At 38.0% G+C, this 16,274-nt stretch overlaps 3 protein-coding genes across 3 annotated transcripts in view; 2 read left to right on the top strand and 1 right to left on the bottom strand.

Annotated features, from left to right (window-relative positions):
- Nucleotides 1–11,045, top strand: part of LOC134798868 (lon protease homolog, mitochondrial) — a 31,780-nt gene extending 20,735 nt beyond the window's left edge. Inside the window, exons 13-16 of the mRNA XM_063771259.1 lie at nucleotides 5,968–6,154; nucleotides 6,625–6,811; nucleotides 7,620–7,766; nucleotides 10,904–11,045. Coding sequence (XP_063627329.1) covers nucleotides 5,968–6,154; nucleotides 6,625–6,811; nucleotides 7,620–7,766; nucleotides 10,904–10,933 — 551 coding nt within the window. The 3' untranslated portion in view covers nucleotides 10,934–11,045. The remainder of the gene's footprint in view (nucleotides 1–5,967; nucleotides 6,155–6,624; nucleotides 6,812–7,619; nucleotides 7,767–10,903) is intronic.
- A 405-nt stretch (nucleotides 11,046–11,450) lies between these two features.
- LOC134798867 (FAM172 family protein homolog CG10038) lies at nucleotides 11,451–14,720 on the top strand. The gene is made up of 6 exons (XM_063771258.1): nucleotides 11,451–11,867; nucleotides 12,071–12,219; nucleotides 12,925–13,073; nucleotides 13,210–13,564; nucleotides 13,950–14,034; nucleotides 14,379–14,720. Exons 1-6 carry the CDS (start codon nucleotides 11,711–11,713, stop codon nucleotides 14,459–14,461), a joined length of 978 nt encoding a protein of 325 aa, XP_063627328.1. The 5' UTR covers nucleotides 11,451–11,710; the 3' UTR covers nucleotides 14,462–14,720.
- LOC134798866 (RNA-binding protein NOB1) lies at nucleotides 14,680–16,192 on the bottom strand. The gene has a single exon (XM_063771257.1). It carries the CDS (start codon nucleotides 16,100–16,102, stop codon nucleotides 14,723–14,725), a length of 1,380 nt encoding a protein of 459 aa, XP_063627327.1. The 5' UTR covers nucleotides 16,103–16,192; the 3' UTR covers nucleotides 14,680–14,722.
- Nucleotides 16,193–16,274: the final 82 nt, after the last annotated feature.

Raw genomic sequence — 16,274 nt, 5'->3', positions numbered from 1 at the left:
GCGGCCTTCGAAGAGTAGGTACCGTCATTATCACCAACTTTGCCCGCTTATTTTTTAAAACGAATTTCTCAAAAAACATCACATCATATGACTTTTTTTGCTCAGCACGTCCATTGTGATCAAACGCATCAGTTTATTTGAAAAAAAAAAAATATATTTTTTATCGTGTTTTTACTCATTTTTTTGCGTTTTAGAGGGCGGGCAAGATATCCGGGGTTTTCGCCAACATTGCCCACGTCAATTTGGTATTCAAATAACTACAGCTCGTATGATGATGATGTCTAAGGATCACTTAAAGGTTTTGGGCAATCCTACCATTCCCTGTTAATAACTTAGCGATAAGTGTAAAAACTTTAAAATAAATTTGCTGGGCAATGTTGCCTACCCGTTTTTGCCCATTTCCAAATAAGGCTCGCCTAAGCATTTTACAAAGGTTGTCACTTTTGAGAAAATCTGTTACAATAGTTTAATGGCAAAAAATATGATTTTTGTTGTGTTTTTCATTCGTTAACGGGATAAAACATCTATATAAAGGATAATAAGACAAATTAAATACAGTATATATTTATAAACTTATTTTAGTGTACAAACATAACCTTCTTTTACTTGCGAAGTTGGGTAAATTAGATGAAAGTGACAACCCTAATCCGTTTTTGGTGGTATAGATGCCAAATTACCGGATTACTTTGCCCACCGCTAAAACTTTTGTGTATTTGTTTAAATCTCAATAGACATAATCTATGCTTCATGTGTTATAAAGTAACTCAAACCCGGAAATATTTGTCAAAGGGTTCTCAATTTTTTCTACTTGCATTCATTATTTATCAATTTTTTGCCCGCCGAAATATACCCTATATTAGACAACTCGCTCAAACTCTAAATTCCCAAGTCAAGATATGCACAAGTTTGGTATATAGTTTTGTCAGAAATATAACCTATTTTCTACTAAAAATAGCAGGGTGGCCATAACTATTATAATTTTTTCTACATTAACGAATTTGTTTAAAATTGTCGTTTTGAGCAAAGTTTCCCTGGAGGCAAAGTTGGCGCTAATGACGTAACATATTATTGCAGGTGACTGTACATAAATGTTTCGGTGATTTTGAGATTATTTTTCAGGTTAGTTTACTAACAATCAAGTTATGCAGATACCGATTTCGTGAACGTATAAGTAGTAAGGTACCGCTATTGTTTAGCGATACCGATTATTTTTGAAGGCAAAACTATACCGTTGAAATATAAAGATATTAAAATTACAGCAGGGACAACCATTTTTTATAGGTGTACCTAAACCATCATTGGCCGAGCGTTAGCAAAGGTCTCCGTTTCAGCTTGGGCAAAAATGCTTTTGTATGTTCTCCTTTGCAGATCACATTTCTCAACTGATTCTCGTGAAAATTTGTAAGCAGGTTCGATAGAACTATTCTGTTTCGCTTTATCCGCCAAAATGGAATTGCCACCCTGCTGAAACATTATTTATTTAAATTCCTATTGAATGGATTTTGCACCTTATGAAAAACCGTATAGAGTAGTAAATAACATTTTACATCTGACTTAATGACATCTTGTTTTATTCGCTTTAATTGTACAAAACGCGTATCTCGACAAAGCAATATTAGGTAGTAAAACAGTCAACAATCAAATTAATTAAATAGGTAAGAACGTCACGTGTGACATGAACAGACAAGGAAAGCAAGATTAAATGCATTGTTTCTCTTTCATCTTTCAATGGAACGCTTTTACCCTCAAAGGAGGCTAGTGGTCAATACTAAACTAAAAGTCCAATCTTAAAAAAAACATGATGGGTCACTGACCTGTCCCAGTAAAGTGAGGTAGTGTGCGTGAAGTGCGCTTGTGTGTAAAATGGGGTAAATTGACAGAATCTGAAATTTTACCCACCGCTACCGTCGCCTTAACCGATTCTCGTGAAATTTTGTGACCGAATTTTATGACTAAATAAAATTTTTTTGTCAATCCGGTTTTTGGAAATTTTTAAAAATGGCGGAGTCGTGATACCTGGCGCCTAAACAAATAGTCGTATCGATATCATAAGACTTTTTTCTTTTTGAAACATGTTTACAGAGTTACAGTGAAACCTGGTTAAGTGGGACCTGGATAAGTGAGAAACCTCTATAGCTGGGACTCATGGTGCGGTCCCGACACTTTAGCACGGAATGACCTCTGTTAGTGAGATAAAACGAACCTCTATAACTGGGATTAGTTGTTGTGATTTTATAGTCAGATTTACCTCTATAATTGAGACAGAGAGTGTTCACCTCCTTTACTGAGACTATATTTATAAGATTACATTTTCCTAGTTGTTTTTTTAGAATTGTATAGGAATTGACCTCTGTATCTGAGATAAAGTCAGTCTATGACCTCTCTAACTTGGACTTTATTGATCAATTTCCGTATTCTTACTAACTCTTAGTCTATCCACAAATTCCGCATTTGCTTAATTGTGTCTAAACAACTTCAAGTTTAATTTAGTTACTTTATGTAGTTAAAACTATCGAAACGAAAGCTGAAATCTTGATAAGTAACACGAATGAACACATTTTCATTTAATAATTTTCTAAGAGGCAATGAAGTCCATATCAAATTTAATTGAACAAAAAAAACTATCATTTGAAAATATTATCATTCAAATTAAATTTAAAGAAATAATTAACAGACTTAAAAAATATTTAGGGACAAGGATTATTTTACCTTATTTATTTTTAAAGATAATTACAAAATACCTTATTAACCACCTCTATAACTGAAATATCCTCTAGTCTCACCTCTATTAATGGGACCCTCTGTAAATGGGACAGAATTTTTTTTGTACCTGGCTAACTGAGAGCCTGGGTAAGTGGAATACCTCTTTAAGTGAGACCAATCTGCTCGTCCCTTGAATTCTCACTTATCCAGGTTTCACTGTAATAGCAAAAAATGCAGAAAAAAAATATCGCTGGTTTAGGCGGTATTTAGATATTTAATTTTAACTAATTTTAATTTGAGAAGGAGTAGCTAAATTTCGTCAACCCATCTAAGAACTATTTGGCTCAGTTTGTAAACGTTCGCTTTTTCTGTTTGCACAGAGGGTCTGGGTTCGATCCCCAGTAATTGTATGCTGGGATATTATAACTTTTTGTATTTTTTTACACATAAATTTCGTATTGTTTTTCTTTAATTTACTATACTTACACCGTGTTTTTATTGAATTCCGTTAACTTCGGGGTATAGTTAAGTACGTTTATAAGAACTAAATGGCATAGTTAATTTAAAAATTTTGTTTTTTTTTTTTGGTTAAAAAGTAATTAAATGTAGCATATAGCGTTGTTGTAACACGGGCATTACATTTAACTCAACCAAACAATTGAAATCTGTGACATATCAATGTCATTTCGTACATCAATCGACCGAGATTGTACTTAAGTTTAGTAGCAAATGTATGAACTCATTCTAAACACTAATCAATATGTAAGCCGGCCCTAAGGCAAGTGTACACGCTTGTAGAGGCCTTATAGTAAAAAAATAAATTATGGATTATCTCCGAAATGGACTTAATTAGAACATCGGTGTCTTTGAGAAAGTTACTTGATTTAAGCTCAGGAATGCACCCTTGAAATTAACGGAAATAAAAAAAAACACGGTGTATTTAAAGCTCTTAGCACCATGTTATTTCAAGCTCTGCTCGCGAGGTCTACAGCTCACAGAGCCACTAGTAGAAAAGTTATCGCATAGTACAATTTGCCTACACAAATCTGTTGTCTCAACTTTTTGTCCCGTACGTTCAGGCCCACCGCTGAGCTCGCATATAGTTGTTCGCCAGGCTTTGAAAGCTATAGCTTTGAGTAGACCAATGTCTCGTAAGGAGAGTATATGGGATGTGAGAGATTTGTGTACTTATTTGGAGAATAACGAACCTGTACAAACCAGTTTATTTGAGGTGTCTAAGAGATGTGCGATTTTGTTATTGCTTTGTTCAGGGCGACGCGTACACGACCTGACGTTATTGAGTATAAATGATTCCAGTTGTAAGATTGATTCTGACTGTATTATATTTTGGCCCGAATTCGGTTCCAAGACGGACAGTTCATCGCGCAGGCAATCTGGTTGGAAATTGTTAACGTGTGATTACAATAAAAATATAGATCCCGTTTATTGGATAAAATTATTAATTTCCTTGTCTCAGAACCGAAGAGGGAATATAAATAACCTATTTATTTCTATATGTGGTCCTGTAAAGCCAGCTTCACGAACCATCATTGGTGGATGGGTAAAGGCAGTCCTCAAAGACGCTAATATAAACAGTAGTGCGGGCAGTGTCCGTTCCGCAGTTGCTTCGTCGGGCTGGCTTGATAATCATAATATTAATGATATCTTAGAAAGAGGCAATTGGCAAAGTGCGACTACATTTCATAAGTTTTATAGAAAAACAGTTAATACTCTTAATTCACATTCTAATCCTTTAGATAGATGTTTTGATACGATATAATACACGTATTCTAATCAATATTAATTAATATAAGGTCATACCAATCAGGTGTTAGTTGATTTTTATAGTAATGCAATACAGGTTTTCTTATAAATCTATCTAGTCTTTTATTCACATTGGCGATCTTTTTAATATAAACAATCCTTTCTCATCCAGCAGTCGATAACAAACACTTCTCAATTTGAAGGCTTGGAACAAGGTACAGTCAACTTAATAGACAAATACTACCTAAAAATAAAATTTATATTAAGTTACTTACCTTGTTCCAAGCCTGATTTCATTGCTGCCTGCTGGCATTTTGTAAAATTTTAGATTTTATTTTCTCTACACGATTAATTTCATTCACATACGCATTTTATCATAATTATAATACTTATATTTCAGCAAGAGTAAGTATTATTTATTAAAGTTTTTATTTCAGCATTAGGGTTTAGTTTTAAGCTTGTCTTTTCAGCTATGTCAATGAAATACCTGCTACCTCTGTAAACAAAACAAGTACCTTCAGCAACTCTGAATACTGTGTTTGTTTACATAACAAAATTTCGCCACCTGTCTACCCACAGTGGCTATTTTGCCACCTGTCTATCTACAGTGGCTACCTACCGTCCACCGTCATACTATTGGACGGTAGGTCAAGATAATCAAATTGAGAGTCCAATGACCTGAGCATTGGCGCGCAGCCTGCCAGCTGGATTCGAAAAAGCATGGAAAAAACCCGTTATAAAAGCCGGTATTGCGCCTGACGTCATCGGAACTGTGGTGTTGCCAGTATGAAACGAATGTCGCCATCTCAATTTGAAGGCTTGGAACAAGGTAAGTAACTTAATATAAATTTTATTTTTAGGTAAAATTTGCCTATTTTTCTTGGACGCTTAGATTCTTTGTTTCCGTGTTGAAGTTGCTCAAGGTATCCTTGCTAATTTTATCAATTTGTTCGAAAGCGTTGCCACATATCTTTAGAAGTTTAGGGTTAGGATTTGGTCTTGGTTTCTTTTGCGGTTTCACTTTCAACTTAGCTCGCACCATCCTATGATTTGAATTCAAATTTATGTTGTTCACAACGCCTGTATCTTCAAAGTTTTTGGGCTGGTTGGTTAGGATGAATTCGATTTCATTTTTAACACGTCCTCCTGGAGAAATCCAGGTCCATTTTCGCGATTCTCTTTTCTTGGATTGACTGTTTAGGATGGTTAAGCCATGTTCAAAAGCAAAGTTGATAAGGTTTTGCCCATTTCTATTCCTTTTCCCCTCTGTGTATTTTCCTAACACATTAATGCATTGCAATAAGGTGAAAAAATTAATACATATTTATGAAGTTGTGAAAAAATGAATACATATTTATGAAGTGGACTGTACATTATCTGTCAGTAGATACGCACACTCCATTGGTCGCTTTAAAACATCTCATAACGCTCAACAACCATTGCAAAACGGTTCCTTTGAGTCTGAAATTTGTAAAATGAATCGTCTATCATTGTCAACAGGTGGCAGCACTCTCTACATAGAAACGGCACTTCGCAACGCGCACCAAGACGACAAGTCACCGATGGGCTCGCTAGAGCTGACCGGCCACCTCGGTGACGTCATGAAGGAGTCCGCGCGCATCGCGCTCACTGTCGCGAGGAACTACATGCACAAACACCATCCGGACAACACTTTCCTTAACACTAGGTGAGTCACTCGGGTGAGAATCTTTAACTCTTTCGCCTCCAACCTTCGTGCATTCCGACGAGGTATACAATGACGATAGCCTTGGCGTTCAAAGGCTTAACGGCCTAGAATAATGCGTAATGTTATCTCACCCGAAGATGCAGTCTGGAGAAATTAGCTATCTTCAGTTTATTACGTGGCACATAAGATCAGAGACATAGACCGAATAAGGGGCGTGTGCTTCCTTTCCACGGGCCGGGGATGAATTTGGCATATTTCTCGGCCTAGTTTGTCGGGCCCAGTAGGCCGTAGTTTGGAAATAGCAGCGCTAAGGGTGGTATTCCACCTGCAGTCCAATATCTTGGTCCAATGTGTATTTGCGGCTCACATTTTGCTTAATGAGAGAGTGAGACGTATGGTTTTGTTAGGCAGCGAAACTTCTGTACGACGTACTGTTATCTACTCTGTTAACTACGATTTGGTTGTTCCAGTCACATCCACCTGCACGTGCCCGAAGGCGCGACGCCAAAGGACGGTCCATCAGCCGGCTGCACCATCACCACGGCGTTACTGTCACTGGCTTTACGTCGCCCCGTACGGGAGCTCGCCATGACGGGCGAGATCTCGCTCACGGGACGTGTACTACCCGTAGGAGGCATCAAGGAGAAGATCATAGCGGTAAGTGCAGGTTATAGATTATTAGATTCGTCTGCACGTTCCCGTAAGCGCAACGCCTATAGACCCCCAGTCGGCCGGCTCATAGGAAACGATTGTAGTGGTAAGTAAACCCATGGCACAGATTATATAGAACAGATACTTAACTCTTATACAAAAAGTGAGCGCGGCGGTGAGAACGTGTGGCAGCCTACGGGCTTTGTTCCGCCAACGGTAGGCGGCGCGTAGGTTTATATCCGAGGTCACGCGGGAGAGTACCATAGGCCTGCCCAGGGACCGTCCACCACGCCGCTGCTCGTCCCGTACGTGTGCTCATGACGGGCGAGCTCTCGGTCACGGGCCGCGTGTTCCGCGTGTGGGCGGGATTAAGAAGGGGGGAGTTTACTTTGTGCCCTTACCGAACCGGATACACGGATCCATATAAGAGCGGTTTCTAAGTTCCTTAGACCACGTACGCACTTGTGGCTGCAACACATACAACTGCGACGGCGCGTCAGTAAACTACACATTAAGTAGGCGGTTAAGGGCCACTCGCACCATTCAGTAACCCAGGGATAACCGGGTAAACCTGGAGTTACCATGGTTACCAGTACAATTTCACACTGGGTTAACGGTTTAACCGGTTAACACCGGGTTAGTGGGATGGTGCAAGTGGCGCTAAGTGTGTATACTTAAATTAAAAATAGGGCGCGCCGTTGAAAGCAAATAAAGGAAATCATTCCGCAATAATAATTGCAAGATGAGTGTGACTTGAATGTATGTTTCCTAGTCATATTGGCGCCAAAAACTTAAACTGTTCCGTGTTTGACAGGCAAAACGAGTCGGCGTGAAATGCGTCATCCTCCCCGAGGAGAACCGGCGCGACTTCGACGACCTTCCGTCGTTCATCAAGGACGACATCGACGTGCACTTCGTGAGCGACTACGAGGACGTGTTCCGCGTGGCTCTGGACGAGCAGGTCTGATATACGTGCGCGGTGTACTGCGCCACTACTTTGGCTAGGAGGATGTATTGTTGGACGAAACGTAGCTAGAGTCCATTTATGCTAGACGTATTTCTCATCCTAAAAACCTTTACGGATTCATAACAGTTGGGATATACAGAGTTGGGTTCTAATGTGGCGTTCCGCATGACGCTAGCTGTATCTTGCTCTTTTCCCCTTTGCCTTTTTCAGTCGGCAGTGAATGACGGCTTAATTATTAATATTTAAAATCTAAATTCGAATTCGAATCATTAATCACCGTTTAAGTTAAGACCCTGAGTTCTATATTGACAAAGTCAATGGCCACGAATCTATAATGTTGATACTCAAGTGGGCAAGTTACAATAATATACCAGGGACACTTGTCGATTAGAATTATTGTATAAATGGCTGGTGACAAATGCCAAATGCACAGATGTAGTGCATAAGGTATCGTCTTGGGTCGTCCCATTAGTTTTTCGTCAAGTTCTTAAATTAGTCCTATTCTGCTTTCGTCACTCATTCTACATTCGTCACAATCGTCGGTGGCTTTCAATGTAGAATGCGTGACGAAAGCAGAATATGACTAATTTAAGAACTTGACGAAAAACGAATGGGACGACCCAAGACGATACCGTGCATAATTATTTTCCATCGTATTTTCACGGAAACGTACGAACGTGTCTTGCTATTTCAGTCAGTCTCGGTACAAAAAGTACTGACGTTGACTGAAGTAGCATGACAAATACGAACGTTTCCGAGAAAATACGATAAAAAACAATTATACACTACATCTGCATGTATTTATTCTTACCTGGTTCAGGCATGTCCGACAAAAATTTATTAACGTTTATTTCAGATACAAGTAAGTAAGTATAGTGAGCAACAGAAGTTGGTAAGTGGGGTAGGTGTTCAAAATTAAATAAGCAACTTTATTGCTATGGAAATAAGACCAAGTGCAAGAAAGTGTGAACATATGAACTGCTTATCCATTTCTGATGCTCATTATATTTATGTAAAGCCTTACCAGGAATATATGATCACGCGCCATGTTGCGGAATTACACTGGAACTATTTTTTTCATACTATACTGAACTGTCACATTAAAATATCAGCACCCTCTTGACAATGGTCATATATTACTGGTCAGGCTTTATATGACAAGAAAGCGACGTATGCAAACTCCCGTAAAAGGACTGAATATTTTTTTAAACTTTTAATTCTTTGAATGTGTAACGTAACGCACACAACACATACAATCAACATGTTATAATTGATAATACCTCGACAAAGCTAAATTCTCTAAGCAAAAATAACTTGGGGACATGGGGGCTGTCCATAAATTACGTCATCGATTTTTGACGATTTTTGACCCCCCCCCCCCGCCCTAAAATCATCCAAAAATCATGCTTCGAAAGACCCCGTTTCCTCCTACGTCATGCTACCATCATCCGATGTCCAGACCCCCCCCCCCTAATTTGAAATGACGTAATTTATGAATAGCCCCATGTTCATAATATCGAATAATGTAGAATATAGGCTAACTATAGTAGTTAGATTTTAAGTATGTAATTATTCCATTAACAATATGAATCTTTTGTTATATATACCTACAATATTTGTAAATTTATATATATTTATTTATAACTTGTACAGTCAGCAGCAATAGTTGCTAAGCGGGCGAGGTGTTCAAAATTATCTTGACGCAACTTAAGTAAGAGCGCGTCAAGGTAATTTTGAACACCTCGCCCGCTTAACAACTTCTGCTGCTGACTGTACTTATAATTTGCTGATATATTATGTTAAAAAGTCCTGATATTTCCTTTGAGACTGCATTTTTAGGGTTCCGTACCCAAAGGGTAAAAACGGGACCCTATTACTAAGACTCCGCTGTCCGTCCGTCCGTGCGTCCGTCTGTCACCAGGCTGTATCTCATGAACCGTGATAGCTAGGCAGTTGAAATTTTCACTAATGATGTATTTCTGTTGCCGCTATAACAACAAATACTAAAAAGTACGGAACCCTCGGTGGGCGAGTTCGACTCGCACTTGTCCGGTTTTTGTAATGTAGACGCTGATGTAGATATTGTAGATCAAAATAAGTGCACAGCCGTAACAGACGAACATGTTAATTTACATATTATGATATTTATGATATATGGCCGTATGACTATATAGAAGAATTGCAAGTTGCCGATATTGCAAGAGGTCACGTGGCTCTAAATTTTGTTGTATTACAACAGGAATGAAATCAGCTGGCGTGTAAAATCATCTAACTGAAAAAAAAACCTTTTTAATGTTTCATAAAGTGTACCTATTAAATAGGCTATAGGGTCGTCTGTTGCGGCTAGCATGTTTCATTAGATTGTACTTGTTATTGAGAAAATTATTTAGAATTTTAGACTATGTAGAGTTGTTATTATTATTATATGCTGTTCTTCTCTATGGTTATGTCGATTATGGGAGATGTACGATCGTTATGTATGTGTAGTTAAAATGAGTAAAGTTGCTTTAAGTATTTTATAATAAATAAGTATTTTCTATAATATGGTTTTCGTAGATCTTTCCCTTTTATTCCCTAGTTCACATAATTATATTGAAAGTTATAAAATCTGTTAAATGCTTGCACACGGCGCATGTATATTTACTTTCATTCGAAAAGGTCGCTCGGGTTACTTGCATATTCGAGTAAATGAACCCGCACGCTTTGTCGAACCATTGTTTACACGATGTATATAAACTGCACAGTGTGCTAGTTAAATGCTCCGCGTGCAAGCATACCTACGTCTAGATTTCGAACATGTGCCATACCCGCCTAACGGCTATGAGTTACATATGTGGGATATAGTTATTTGAGGACGATGAAAAAGAGCTATGTTTATAAACGAGTTCTGTAACACTAATCTCTTTAATGACAAAAATTCACATTAATAGCAGCGTTGCGGCCGCAATGTCCATTGTTATGGCAACGCTTCTGATAGGTACCCTTCCATAAAATTTCAAGCTCAATAAAATCTAGCTTTGTTTACAGCTCCAACGTGAGTTGGAAGCCATCAACTGACCACGGTTTAACCACGACAACGAGGTACCCTTCCATAAAATTTCAAGCTTAATAAAATCTAGCTTTGTTTACAGCTCCAACGTGAGTTGGAAGCCATCAACTGACCACGGTTTAACCACGACAACGACTAACAGTCACGCCATGCTACAACAGCGCGAAGTAACAACGATTTAACTTTGTTCATATGTGAGGAGACTTCAATAAAAGATTTTAACTCGTATTTACATTTTATTTGGTGTTCCTTTGCTGTGACCAACGGTAAGTAGCAGTAAATGAGCAATATCGTGCCGTTCTTGCTTCTTCAAAGTCGCTAAATGGTCAAACTACAGACAATATTCAAATGTTTACAGATATTGGAAATTACTCTTCTCCTCTACTTTACACTTTACCAAGGATGAAATCAAATGAGTGACGTTCGGCAGGTTGAGGTGAGAGCTGCATGTGGCTGGAGTAAGTGAAAGCGAGAGCTACTTGCGCGTACAACATGCACGCATGGTACACGTTGCAAGCAGCATTCTCGTAAAATTTAATAGTTTCCGAACGATACTTGTTTGACAACTAGACTGTCATTGTCAACTTGTCAAGTTTATGTCGTTATCATTGTGAGCTCCGCCGGGCAATGGGCATTATTACTTACTTATCACTAAAACGAAAACAATTGCTAAGAATAGTTTTGAGTTTATACTTTTATAGGTACATTTATTAGTGATTACGTGTTCTCGTATAAATACAAGCCATCTCTGGTATTACACGGCATCTCCATATTTGCAAGCTTCAATAACAAAAGTTTCAATAACAGGATTTCAGACTGCAATTGCGTTTCAAGTTTTTTTTTTTGCAATATTGACTGGATCAAGGCTGCATCGATGAGCCATCCATAAATGTCGAAGTTGCGAAGCCTGTTCCGCCTGAAATCAAAGTATTTTCTGCGGAACCATACTAATAACTTTAGCCAGATGAACGCAGAAGGGTCCACAGTGCCGGGCCGTAAGCCGCCGGTAGAGGCTCTGAAAGACCTTGGATATGCTTTCAATTCAAGTAAGTATTTTAGTGTTGATATCTGGTACCAAACTAAAGTATTGAGTAAGTAATTGTTATGAAATGAGTTTTAAAGTTAGTAGATTACTGTATGTGTAATGCATGACTGTACGTCAATAACATTTTTTGCTCCACATGTCTTCATATAAATGTATTTGCTTGAATGTGCAGCCAATAACTTTGTTGACTACATAACTTTACAGAAGGGGAGCTCAGAAAGATTGTAGACGGAGTTCCCGGGGAGGAGCTATTTGAGTTTAATGTGAGTGAGCTGCAGCAGGAATGCCAGGTGCACTATGAGAATGTTGGCATGGTTGTCACCGACTATGTCTACCATCTGTTAGAAACACAGGTCAGTGTACTGAAAACTAGGGTCCTTTTCCAGTACCAGCATCCTTTAACCCTTGAACGGACTGTTTAAAAAAACACAATTCAAGCCTCCTTGCCACTTTATAGTCCAAAAAACTCTGTGCGGTGCTGGGGGACAATTTAGACTGTGGGATTATTTCAACTAATCGAAATATCTTCCATGTTTTACATTTTTAACTCTAAGTCACACACAACACATCTTTTTCGCTATCTGGACATATAGGCACTCTATAAAAAAAATCAAAAAGATGATGTTAGTTAATGGTCATTTTTGCCAATCTTTGTAATTACCACTTTATATAAACAAATCATTTTTTAATTTCATAAAAAAGTGTGGCTTTGATAATGTTTAGGGAGGGCTAGAAACTGATAGGTTTTGATTGCCTGCCACAGTCATCCACAACTCAACAAAAAAAGTCAATATTTACTATAATAAACTCAGCATAAGGGTGTATGACTATTTGTCCCTGTTGGGCACAGGTGAGAATAGGTACATTCATTCATAAATCAATCCCATTTGTCCCAACCTCATGTAAGGCGATGGTCATGTGGAACGAGGACAAATGGGAATACACCTGCATGGGCAAGATTTTAAGCCTTATAATTTTATGCATTTGAGGGATTTGACTAGTTGTAAATTAAAAGTCATGTAGTGACAATTGCTTACCTCGCATATTAAACTTTACAGGAGAATATGATGAGGCTTCCAGTCCCTTCTGACAGTAAGCCGGCAAGTGGCACTTTCATATTTGCCACCAAGGAATATGAGACAAAAGATATCCTTCTCCTGCTCATACATGGCTCGGGGGCCGTGCGCGCTGGCCAATGGGCACGATCGTAAGTTTCTACGAATAAATAAAAATTCTGAGTTCTCAACTAAGGAGTATGAGACTAAAGGCACCTTTCTCCTGCTCATACGCTACACAGCCTATATGTATACCTATTTTAAATACATTCCTTCATATTTTTTCAGTCTCATCATCAACGAAAACCTCGATAAAGGTACACAAATACCCTACATAAAACGCGCAGTGGCCAAAGACTATGGAGTTATAGTGCTAAATACAAACGACAACTACCTAACAACTGGCAATAAAATACCGAAAAGCGGCACACCAGATGAACACGCGCAGTACGTGTGGGACAAATACGTTGCCAACACGAAGGCGTCCTCGATTCTCATCGTGGCCCACAGTTACGGCGGCGTGGTGACGATGAACCTGGCTTTAAAGAATAAGAACGAGTTTAAGAAGAGAGTAAAGGCTATTGCCATGACGGACTCTGTGCATGGGTTCTCTAGTAAGAGTATACCTGATTATGTTACACAGGTAAAACTTACAAAAATAAATACAATTAACTGACCATTTTAAACTGTATGTCCTTGCAATAAGGTTCTTGAATGGTTAGTTAACCTTGTCAATAGTGGGAGAGTTAAATAAACTTCTATGAAATTATGACGTTTAAATCAATCGAAGCAGAGTTGCATTTGTTGTTTTGTTTCCTGCAATTTTCAAACAAAGCAAAATCAACTCTATTTCCTACACAAATCTATGGGCAAACTTTGGGCAAATATTTTTCTTGTAAGTCTAATTGTCTCAAATTATGCAATGGGATGTGCTAGCAATGACTTCATTTTATACATATTAATCATATTATATATCAATCTTACGCAATTTATTGTAGTTTTTACACATATATTTTAATCTGTTACAGACTGCAATAAATTGGATATCATCAAACAAACCTTTGGACACGCCCATGCCTACCAGAAATGGAGAAATACCGATGGTCTCGGCTGGTACGCATTGTTCACTTTTTATAATTCCAAGGTTGTAAATGCAATAGTAATTAAGGTACAAATAAGATCGCTTCACATCACATTGATGCAATGTGATCATTGACAATAACTGACTGGTTTGATAGTATGAAAACCTAACAGTGCGCCTCGTCTGGTCTCAGATAAGAGTTATATGACAGTATCTGCAAATATACATCTGCTGCTATCAGTGTAGACGCAGCACTGCACTAGACATGCAGAACAGATGTTTAAAATTAGTTATTTGATATTTTTAATTTGGTTGACAGTGTACAAAGTCATGCTTTCCATATGCTCAATATTATTACAAATATGTTTTGTTACAGGCCATCCAAAACACGAAATGACTTCGTATTCATGCATGGATTCAGTGTTCAACTTTTTTGAAGAAAAACTAGCCAAGAACTGAATGTTGTTGAATTGTACAATAATATATTAAGATTTTGTTTATCAATTTTGTATATGAAAGATGAAAGTAAGAATGCATATCATACAAAATGGTAAAATGTATTTAATTTTTCTTGTGTCAAAAGTAATGGTCTTGCCTATTGCACAAACATCTTTTATAACAATATTTTGTATAATAATTAAGGAATAAGGATTTACTTATCAATGAATTCAACTGTGTAACAGTATCAATTTATACATTTAATATATGTTTTAAATAAGTTTACTTTTTCTTTCCCTTAGAGTAATTCTTCATCCAGTATTTGACATCTTGTTTATTCGCTCGGACGCCAAGGACAGCAGATTTAGAGTTGACATCCTTCATAACAAATGGTGAGAATCCAGCTGTGTAGTCGGGGTCCAGAGCATTAGTTTTATTGCGTGCCATTTTAGTCGCAAACCGTTTATGAATATGTTGGTCTTCCGTTAAAATTGGATACTGGAAATGTTGACCGCCTCTTGGAGTGGGCAAGCTGAAACGTTTTCCTCTGGCAGTCAACGGTTTTCTCCCGTTTATGTGAATATGTTGATTCCCTTCCTCATCTATACTCACTCCAACCTTTTTCAAAGTGGCATGCCCACATTTTGGGCAAAAAAGCTTTGTCATCACACTGGTAGTTTTGAAACAGGTTGTGCAGCGAAATATGAATGTACGAAGTTGCCTTATTATGCGACCATCAATGGCTGTTACATTCAAACCAATTTGTTTAAGGACATTTTGCATGGCAAAATCTGAAGTTATTGTAGCTACTTCCACTGCCTTGTCTTCAAATTCTCCCATGTCCATCTCTTTCTTTTTTTCTGCCAAGTTGCCTGGTGTTATCCATTCCCCACCATCACTGTCATCAGACTCGGAATATTCTTCGCTTTCTGATTCCTCATCAGAAGATACTTTAGTAATCAGATTGTCTACATCTTCGCCATCTCTTAAATCCATGCTTTTTATTTGCTCAGCAATATCTTCAGCTAGTTTCTGGTCTTTAGCATTATCATGTAGAAGTTTCTGTACATCGAAATGTACTGCATCTGAACTTTCTATCTTTATAGTAGACCAGTCTGTGCCTTGCTTGGCACCATGCGCACCAGGTATGTTAATTTTGGACCAGTCCACTGGCTTTGGAGTGTCTTCATTAGCTTTTGGTACTTCTGTAGGTTTCGGTTCTTCGACAGGCTTAGATTCTTCTGAGGGAGTTGACTCTTTCTCATTTGAATTAGTTTTATTTTCAACATTGGAGTTAAAGTTAGGCAGACCAGTAACTTTAACCGTTCTCTGCATAGTTGGCTCAGTTTTCAGGTGTTCTACACCAACCTTTTCCTTCTCAATCTGGTAAGCCAGAGCCATAACCTTAATGTCTGTGGCAGAGAGACTAGTATAGTCGCCAGTTTTTTTAGAAAATTCTGTGATAAACTTTATATTTTCTGTGAAGACTTCCTTAACTTTTAAGTCGTAGGGCAGCACGACGAGCTTCCTTCTTTGTCGGTCATTAGTAATTTCGTCAATTACCTCTTGAACCGTGTACATATTTTCAGCCATCTCCTGAAGGTTAGCAGCTCTGATAAAAGCTGTGGTATCCACAACTAAATGTTGAATTTTCTTCGACATGATTACTAATATATAAGAACTGCTTCATGAACTAACGAAAACCAATTATTTTATCAAAATAATAGAATTCCATGTGTTTTGCGAGCACAGCGAGCACTTCAAATGACATTTGTTTTTTTTTTTAAGATTGACTAGAGAGTGGCATACTGTAGCATTTTACCGGTTTTCTTAC

This window comes from Cydia splendana, chromosome 17 (assembly GCF_910591565.1).
Source record: "Cydia splendana chromosome 17, ilCydSple1.2, whole genome shotgun sequence".
NCBI lineage: Eukaryota > Metazoa > Arthropoda > Insecta > Lepidoptera > Tortricidae > Cydia > Cydia splendana.
Note: the sequence above shows the minus strand (reverse complement) of the source record. Positions and strands in the feature narration are given on the sequence as shown.

Coding starts and splice junctions, on each gene's coding strand:
- LOC134798867 (XM_063771258.1), top strand. CDS start 11,711: ATGTCGAAGTTGCGAAGCCTGTTCCGCCTGAAATCAAAGTATTTTCTG. Junction 11,868..12,070: donor TGGATATGCTTTCAATTCAA/GTAAGTATTTTA, acceptor ATAACTTTACAG/AAGGGGAGCTCAGAAAGATT. Junction 13,074..13,209: donor GCTGGCCAATGGGCACGATC/GTAAGTTTCTAC, acceptor ATATTTTTTCAG/TCTCATCATCAACGAAAACC.
- LOC134798866 (XM_063771257.1), bottom strand. CDS start 16,102: ATGTCGAAGAAAATTCAACATTTAGTTGTGGATACCACAGCTTTTATC.